Source organism: Colobus angolensis, unplaced genomic scaffold (assembly GCF_000951035.1).
Source record: "Colobus angolensis palliatus isolate OR3802 unplaced genomic scaffold, Cang.pa_1.0 Scaffold63, whole genome shotgun sequence".
NCBI lineage: Eukaryota > Metazoa > Chordata > Mammalia > Primates > Cercopithecidae > Colobus > Colobus angolensis.
The window spans coordinates 4,643,004-4,652,120 of NW_012119932.1; the positions used below are offsets into that span (position 1 = coordinate 4,643,004).

General features: G+C 41.6%; 1 protein-coding gene across 1 annotated transcript in view; it reads left to right on the top strand.

Moving 5' to 3' along the window:
* Positions 1-753: 753 nt before the first annotated feature.
* Positions 754-9,117, top strand: part of DNAJC1 (DnaJ (Hsp40) homolog, subfamily C, member 1) — a 254,995-nt gene continuing 246,631 nt past the window's right edge. The window contains exon 1 of the mRNA XM_011963855.1: positions 754-1,310. Coding sequence (XP_011819245.1) covers positions 1,083-1,310 — 228 coding nt within the window. The 5' untranslated portion in view covers positions 754-1,082. The remainder of the gene's footprint in view (positions 1,311-9,117) is intronic.

The window sequence follows — 9,117 nt, forward strand, 5'->3', positions numbered from 1 at the left end:
CAGGGAAGAGAAATGTGAGAAAGTCAAAAGGAAAATAAAGTTCACACAAGAGAATTGTGGTGGAGAAAATAACTTGAAAAGAGATTGAACAGAAGCAATGCAAGACTAGGAAGTGAGGCATTGTTATGGAAGAGAAGGTTTTTAGCCTGTCTTTTAAAACGGAAACATCTCAACTGAGGCCTGTTTTCAAAAGAACCCCAACTGGAGGTGGGCTAAGGTGGATAAACTCCATTCCTCCTCCAACTATGATTGAGTCACCATTATTAACTATTAATTCTACCAGGCCATTTTATGGTATTATACCTGTAAATCTTAATTCATAATTAGAAGTATACTTTTTGTTTTGGTTTGAATTCCTTTTCTACTCTACCTCTCTCTACTTACTAGATTTGCCCCTTTTAGAACCTGGTTCAACTTGTCCTGTCTTCTTTGCTGAAGGACTAATTAAATGCACGGAAGCCATAATCAATTAATCAGGCTTCAAATATGCTTTTAGTGTTCGATAGCTGGGGGAGGGGAAGACAGTAGCTATTTCGGGGGAAGTCCACGAGGGGCGTTCCAGGTAGACGCGTGATGGCTATAACCGTCCCTGTCTCTCAGCCCGTTTTGGCGCAGGTTCAGCTCCTCGACGCGCGCGACCGATTGAAAGGCATTTCACCTAGGCCCAGATCGGGGCGCCAGGCGTCCAGGCTTCCGGCCACGCCCCCTTCCCCGCGGTTGCTAGGAGACGTGATGTCACCGGAAGCGAGGCCTGGGATAGGCTGAGGCGAAGGGAAGCCTCTCCCCCTGTGCAGCCCAGGCGCCGGGCGCTGGCTCTCCAGCTGTGTGTAGGCCTGGGGGCTAGGGTCCGCGGAACGTAGCGCCGATTGCGGCCCCTCCCGCCTGCCCACCCGCTGGTCCGGCCGCCGGCTCCCGCCACCTCCGCGCTCAGTCTGGGGCCAGCCGCCTGGAGGGCCGCTCCCGTGCGCCTGCCCGCTCTTTTTCACTGACGGGCGCTGTTTCCCACAGCCAGTGCCGCCCGCCACGTCCCAGCCTTCGGCCAACGGAGGTGCGCGGCGGGTGACCTTTCCGAGCCCAGCGCGATGACGGCTCTGTGCTCCTGGCCGGCACAGCTTCCTGGGCGCCGCCAGCTTGGGCTAATGCAGTTCCCGCCGCCGCAGCCGCGGACGCCGCTGCTGTGGCCGATGCTGCTGCTGCTGCTGCTGGCCGCCGTGGCGCCGGCGCGCGGCTGGGAGAGCGGAGACCTGGAGTTGTTTGACTTGGTGGAGGAGGTGCAGCTCAACTTCTACCAGTTCCTCGGAGTGCAGCAGGTAAGCAAGGGGGCGCGCGGGGCCGGGCGGAGAGGGGCCGGGGCAGGCGGCAGGCGACCCCGGTTCCTCAGAGAGTCGGACACGGAGGGCAGGGCTCGGTCACCCCGGGCTCTGGCTGCCCTCACCCCGGGCTACCGGGGTCCTCAGCCTCGGAAGGACGTGTCCGTCTTCCCCAGATCCTTACTCCTGCTTCAACTTCTCTAGTCCCAGCCCCAGTGACAGGCTGGACGACGCCACTTGCCTGGGGTGGCGATGCCTTCTCTCTGCTCCGGCGTTCTGGTGAAGAGCCTTCCCCCTCCAGCTGTGCTGGAGGAAGAAGGAAGAGTGGTGTGGGTAGACTTTTTTTTTTTTTTTAATTTAACACCTACCGTTTGCCTTCCTGTCTCCCTGAATGTGAGAAAGAGCAGCCGCTTCTCTAAATTGTCATCTTCCACCGAGACTTACCCTCATCCTTATTCTTATTTCAGCTGCCTCTCCTCCTCTTCCCTTCTGGGAAAGTAGGAATGCACTGTGGCCAGTGTCTGTGTTGCAGAAGTTTTTCTTACCTCGTACTTGGACATCTTTTTTAGCCTGTTAGATAGATGTTTCTTTCGCAGTTTAGAAATCTGGAGGAATTTGAAGCCTCTACCAGGTTGGAGGTGTTAAGTTTTTTGGGCAGCAGAGGACTTGGGGTGCGATTGGAAGAGAAGCCCCCAACCAGTAATGTAAGAATGCGTTTTTACCCCCCTTTTCCTTTTGTTTCATTTAGTTTTCTTTTTAGCTTGAGACATTAACTTGTAAAATCCTTCTGTTGCTTTTTAGTTCTACCATTGAGGGTGGTTGAGTGAGGGTAGATATCCAGTCTCTACCTGAAGCCTCGCGCGAAGGAGAAGATAACATTTCGCTGATTTCAGGCTTACGGTGTGAAAAATGTACATTTCACACTATCTGATTGAGCCCTTCGTACAATGCTTTGAATAGTTATGGGAGTAAAAAATTAATGTTTACAATAGTTGTCATTCAGGGCACACTTCACATGACTAGATATGAAATGCACATCCCCCTCCCCCATAGGTTATCATAAATGTGGGTGAACTATTCAACTTTTACTGAATTTTAATTTTCAAACATTTCATTTTCATTCCATCACTGAATATAAACTTACTAGGTTGCCAGGGTACCATGAGTCTAACAGTTTTTTATTTTTGTAAGAGTTATAAAGTATAGGCATGTCACACTTCAGATTCATATGTGCAAGCAACTTTGTAATAACTATTTGTGATCTGTTACCTGGTGCCCCTCCCTGCTCATAGAGACACTGTACATCTCATTTTCAAAGCAAATGATGATGGAGTATATGTAAAAATAATTAGTGAAACTCTGATGACTTTTAAGAATTTCTTTAATGCTGGGAATAATTAGAATTTATCATCATTTATTACATTCTTTAGGTAAAGAGAATCTTAAACATAACCTATCCAAAAATCTTGAAGATCCAGTTATTCATGAAAAATTAAGTGCCTTTAAGACAGCAGAAATTTAATAGCAGTTTAAAATTTAGATTATGTAATCTAGCTTTGCCTGTGAACTCTCATAGAATTTTCGTTTATAATTTCATGTAACTTGATTTGCATAGTTAGTTAGGCAGTGTGAACATCCAGAGCACTTGACTTTCTGGGCAAAGATGAGAAAATAAGGAAGCATGGATAATCAAGAAGATTCTTTGTCAAGGTAGAATCTGAAAAGAAGATTATTATTTTTAAGCTGTGTTTCTCTATACAGCTGTATTGAAATTGGAAAGAATGCAGGAGAAATTTTTTTCTGTCCAAGCAGAGAAACTGAATGGAACAAGTTTTTTTTTTTTTACATTGAATCTTAACTTTGTTAGATGACTTTCAGGGACCAGAAATTTGGTGGAAACAAATGCAACCTGTCCAAGGTCTTTCGTGTGTAATTTTCAAGCCAGAACCATTTGGTGACTAGCCAAACATGAGGGACCAGAACAAAGTAGGTAGGCTACTGAAAGTGGTGACCTGGCTCCATGCACTAATCTCTTCTTGTTCAAGCAACAGAGATGTATTTGATTCCTATTGGATTTTAAGCATTGGGAGTTGGCCTTTATATAAAACAAAACCCCTAACCTTATAGTTCAGTAGGGAGAAACAGACAGTAAACAACCAAATAAGTAAATATAAATGTTATATGGTCAGAGAAGGCCTCTGAGAGAAGTTAGGGAGTAAGCCATGTGGGTAATTGTGTTTTAGGCTGTTTGGGGTGTCATAGCAAAATGCCATAAACTGGACAGCTTTTCAACAGCAGAACTTGATTTCTCACAATTCTGGAGGCTGGAAAATCCAAGATTAAGGCACTGGCAGATTCTGTGTGTGATGAGGGCCTTCTGGTTCCTAGATAGCACCTTGTTGCTGTGTCCTCATGTGGTGGTAGGGACAGGCAGCTCTCTGGGGCTTCTTTTATAAGGAAACTAATCTCATCCATTAGGACTCCACCTTCATGATATAATCACCTTACAGAGGCCCCACCTTGTATTACTGTCACATTGGGGATTAGATTTCAACATAGGAATTTTGAGGGACAAAAGCATTCAGACCATAGCGTAGTGGAAGGGCATTCCAGTAAGCACAAAAGCCAGGAGGCGGGAGCTTGTTTAGTGTTTGAGGAATAGCAAGGCAGGCAGTATGGCAGGAGCAGAGTGATCAAGGAGAACAGTAATAGGAGACGAGATCTGAGTCATAGGTGGTAAGGGAAGACCATGTAGGGCTTTGTAGGCCATTGTAAGGACTTCGGCTTTTACTTATAAGTAAGTTGGGGGAGGCTGTGTTTGAACAGAAAAGATACATGATTTGACTTGAATTTCAAAATGATCTGTTTAGTGTGCTGAGTATAGTCTGTGAGGCATTAGTTACTTAGAGGGATAATTGTGGTATAGATTGGACCTGGGTGGTAGCAGTGGAGGTGGTGCAAAGTGGTCAGATTCTGGATTTAATTTCAACATAGAGTGAACAGAATTTTACTGATGGCTTGAATGTGGTAGGTGAGAGAAAAAGAGAAATTGAAGATAATTCTAAAGATTTTGGCTTCAGTAACTGGAAGGGTGCAATCGCCATTTATTGAGATGGAGAAACCTGGACTAGGAGCCTGGTTTGGAGAACATCAGGAATTTGGTTTTTGGACATGCTAAATTTGGGGTGTCTATTAAACATTGAAGTTGAGCTGGTATGTCGGCAATTGGTTATTCAGGTGTAGAGTTACAAGAAGAAAGGTTTGGGCCGAAGATAGGAATTTGGGAGTCTGAGGCACTTAGACAGGAACTTGAGGCAACAAAACTGGATGAGTTCACCAAGGGAATGAATGTAAAAGAGAAGAGAAGAGATCTGGGAGCTAAGCCTTGGGGATTCCAGACTTTAAGAGTCAAGGAGCTGGGTGTGGTGGCTCACGCCTGTAATCCCAGCACTTTGGGAGGCTGAGGTGGGTGGATCATGAGGTCAGGAGTTCAACACCAGCCTGGTCAATATGGTGAAACCCCATTTCTACTAAAAAGATAAAAATTAGCTGGGCGTGGTGGCAGGCGCCTATAATGCCAGCTACTCGGGAGGCTGAGGTAGAGAATTGGTTGAACCCGGGAGTCGGAGTTTGCAGTAAGCCAAGATCATGCCACTGCACTCCAGCCTGGGTGACAGAGTGAGACTCCATCTCAAAAAAAAAAAAGGAGTCAGGGAGATGGAGGGGAATCAACAAAGGATATGAGCAGGAATGACCAGTAAGGTAGGATGCGAACCAAGACAAGGTTCTCTCAAGTCAAGTGAAAAAAGTGTTTCAAAGAGAAAGGGGTCAGCTGGGTTAAATGATGATGATGATTCAAATAAGATGAGCTCTGAGATTTCACTGTTGGAGTTAACCGTATGGAGGTCACAGGCTACCTCAGTAAGAACTGTTTCAGTGAAGTGGTGAGATCAATAGTCTGGATAGATTGGGTTCAGGAGAGAGTGAAAGGGAAGAATTGGAGACAATTAATATAGAACATTATTTTGAGATATCCATATCCTAAACTAGAAACTAGAGATGGTAGTGACTGACTGTGGCATCTTCTTTATCCCCTTATCCACCAGGTCTAGGGTAATTCAGTTACTCTCTAAGCTCTATAATTTGAATAGCAGATGACTTAGAACTTGGACCAGACCACCTTATGACCTTGGACAAGTTAGTTGCCTCATTTTTAGAATAGATGGTAGCTTTTTATTTTCTTCATAGTAAGGCACAAAGTAGACTCCTAAATATTTATTAAATCAAACATTATAAACATTGTAACTAAATGTAAACTGTAATTCCCCAAACAAGTAGTTGCTTGACAGTTTTTACTCAACAGATTTTATTTCTATGTAATCTTTCACAGCCTTCAGGCAGCAGAAGAATCTCCTTCCATGTATTCTTAGATTTCAAGTCCTTTCTAGAAGTCTAGAAAGGGGTTGCAGAAGTCTTTGTTGAGGGGTATATACAGTTGACTTATTAGTCATTCATACTGTTTTTAGAATGACGGATAATAGCGCATTCCAATTTGGGTATTGCGTCTTTTCAGAGGATATGCGGGGAAGATGAGAGAGGAGTGTAGGAAAAAAGATGTGCTTGAAAGATCTTTTGTTACCAACTTAAATTATAGGTTCCTGCACAGTATTTGTATTTTGTGTAACAGCACCTGCTTCTCAGACATCTGTACTTATTGTGAGGTCAGTGGCAATTCTGTATTTCTTTTTCTTTTTTCTTTTTTCTTTTTCTTTTTTGAAATGGAGTCTCACTCTGTTGCCCGGGCTGGAGTGCAGTGGCGTGATCTCGGCTCACTGCAACCTCTGCCTCCTAGGTTCAAGCGATTCTCCTGCCTCAGCCTCCCAAGTAGCTGGGATTTCAGGCACCTGCCACCATGCCTGACTAATTTTGTATTTTTAGTAGAGATGGGGTTTTGCCATGTTGGTCAGGCCGATCTTGAACTCCTGACCTCAGGTGATCTACCCACCTCGGACTCCCAAAGTGTTGGAATTACAGGCGTGAACCACTGCGTCCAGCCTCTGTGTTTCTTTTAATTGTCTTTTGGGACCATGACTTTCCTTATCCTTTGTACAGTAATTCTAGACAACAGTAAACACTTCATATTCATTCAAAAAATCTGTGAATTGAAATAATGACAAGCTAAATTATCTTTAATTTTGTAGTATTTGCTTTATGTTGAAGTCAGAGTTGTCTTCATGGTGCCAGTCAGTCATTATAGACTTCTGTTTATATAGCTAGAAAATGTGCTTCATTCTCTTTCCCTCGTGTTTTGTAACTAAATCCTTATATTCAAATGAATGCCAGAACTTGGTTAACAGAAGAAAAGCAGAAGAACAGTAATGTGCTTATAAAATATTTGGATTTTAGTTTTTAAATAGGAATTAATACACCTTTTAAGCTTATTCAGTCTGTATTTTCAAATGTACAGATTAGCCATCCTGTTTAGAGGAGGGATAATTATTGCCCATTCATCTGTGCCCCATGGTGGGGAGGAACTTCCCTAAAAAAACACTGCTGATCACTAGACCCATCTTTCACATCTTTCCATGGCGGTGTGAGTTACCTTGCTGGAGGGTGATTGCCTTTGCTGTGTTTTGCTTGATTAGGAAGAGCTAATCAGTCGGAAAGCTGTGAGCAGTGGGAATCAGTCTCTTTGCACCTCTCTGCCCAGACCAGTAAGGCAATTATCCTAACCAGACTTACCCTTGAGCATACTGTCTCAAAGTCTAGATTGTAGAGCAGAGGGCACAAATTGCTAGCAAGCCCATTTGGCCGTCACGTCTAACCTGTATTCTTCAATAGCTGTATCGGTTATAAAGGTGATAGTTCATCTCTTGTCTGCCTGACTCCTGTGTCCACTCAGTTTTTTGGATAGGAAAAACCAGTTAATGGGGCCTCCCCAAAGCCCATCACAGTCCTTGTTAGAAATGAAGATGATGATTTCATTCATGAATGACAGTGAATTTGTACTGTGATTATCAATTTTTTCTGGTGATTCTTGTGGTGGAATCCACTGAGCTTGTGGTGTTGAGTGTAGTTCAGTCTTTCTCTGTTGAGTCTATTCCTTTGTACATGTGTGTTGTGTAATAATAGCTTCCCCATTTTTATTGTAGAATCCATTTTTTTTTAATTTGAAGAAAGAGATACACAAAATCTAGAATGGTAGATAACCTTTCAGTCATTTATATTGCTTATGTAGGCATGCATAGAGTTAGAGCTGAATAAGTACTTGTTTAATTGTATACATCTTTGCATCAGATCGAATTTTCATAGAATTAGTTATCTTATGTACACACTCTTTTTGTGATGTGGTAGTGTAGTTTAGTGGAAGATGCCTGAGCCAATTTTATGAGATAAAGCAAGTCTATTGTGAAAATTTTTTCACCTATAATCTAGAACTGATGGAACAGACTTTTAGTTTTAAGTTTCCTTTTTCCTTTTATGCTATTCTCAGTTTTTTCTTTACTCTAATTATGAGAACAGTCTTAGAATATTTTATCTTTTGTTATTCATAGATAATAGCCTAAGTGGAACTAGGAAAGTGGAATTGGCTTCTGCTATTACAATTATTCCTAGAAATATATTCTAAAATATTATATGGGTCACCATTTAACCTAGTGATTGGTTTAATGTGGTAAATTTCAAAATCATATTTTATTCGATGTTGATAATAAAACAGAGATTAAGGTTATTTGACTTGATTGCTGGGAGGAGAATTTATATGGCAATTGTAAGTAGTGCCAATGAAAGTTGTTTGATAAAATGCCTAGTATCTATACTAAACCTTTTCTCAGCTTTGTTATGCTCTCTCTCAATGAACTTCTTATTCCACGAATGGTACTATGTGACTTTCAGAACTGTTTTCTAATGTGGGTATTGTTGGGTCTATTTAGACAGTAATGATACTAGTTAATTCCACCTAGTTAAAGACAATTCCAGAGCCTTTCTTACAGAGTTATACAAAGATAAAGGAATTGCAGTGGAAAGAGAGATTTCTGATTGGATGAAGCAGGACCCTAGATCATTTTATAATGAAGTTACAGTCATATTTTCAAAAATCTTTATTTTCATCAAAACACTTAATTGTAAAAGATGGGCCCTATACTAATGAGTGTGAAAATATGCTTACATGTTTTAAATAACAGCATAGTATTTCATTTTAAGAACTGAATAGTTGATATTTGAGTATTACTTATATTTACTGAAATTTTTTGTCTAAGAGTGTCATTAGGACCTAATTAGAAATTTAATCTAGAATTTATGTTTTATTCCCCATCTTAAGTAATACTAAATTGCGCAAGGTTAGGATTCATTCACCATATTTGATAAGTATTTCTGATTATGTCATCCAGCAACTGAAATCTCATCTGTAACCAGGCATATTGCAAAAGCAAGGGCATGCCACATTCTACATTTTTGTTAGAATGTGTGTATAAAACAATGTACTTCATTATCAGGTGGATGCCTGTTTTATTGCTACTGAGGCAGTAGGCATTAAGCTCTGTGCAGCTACACAGTTAACTAATAGTATTTGAGTTGTTTATTATTAAAGCTAAGAGTCTAAGATCAAGAATTAAAGGACATGCCATAGTATATGCAGCAGCATTAAAATGGAGAAAAGCAACATTAAGATGCCACTAAGAGCAAATACTAGAATTCTGAAAGGTAGTAAAATCCTTGGTTAAACACATTCTGGACTACATACAAATCCTGGTTATGGAAGGAACAAGAATTTCATTATTTTTATTTATTTATTCTTTTTTTTTTT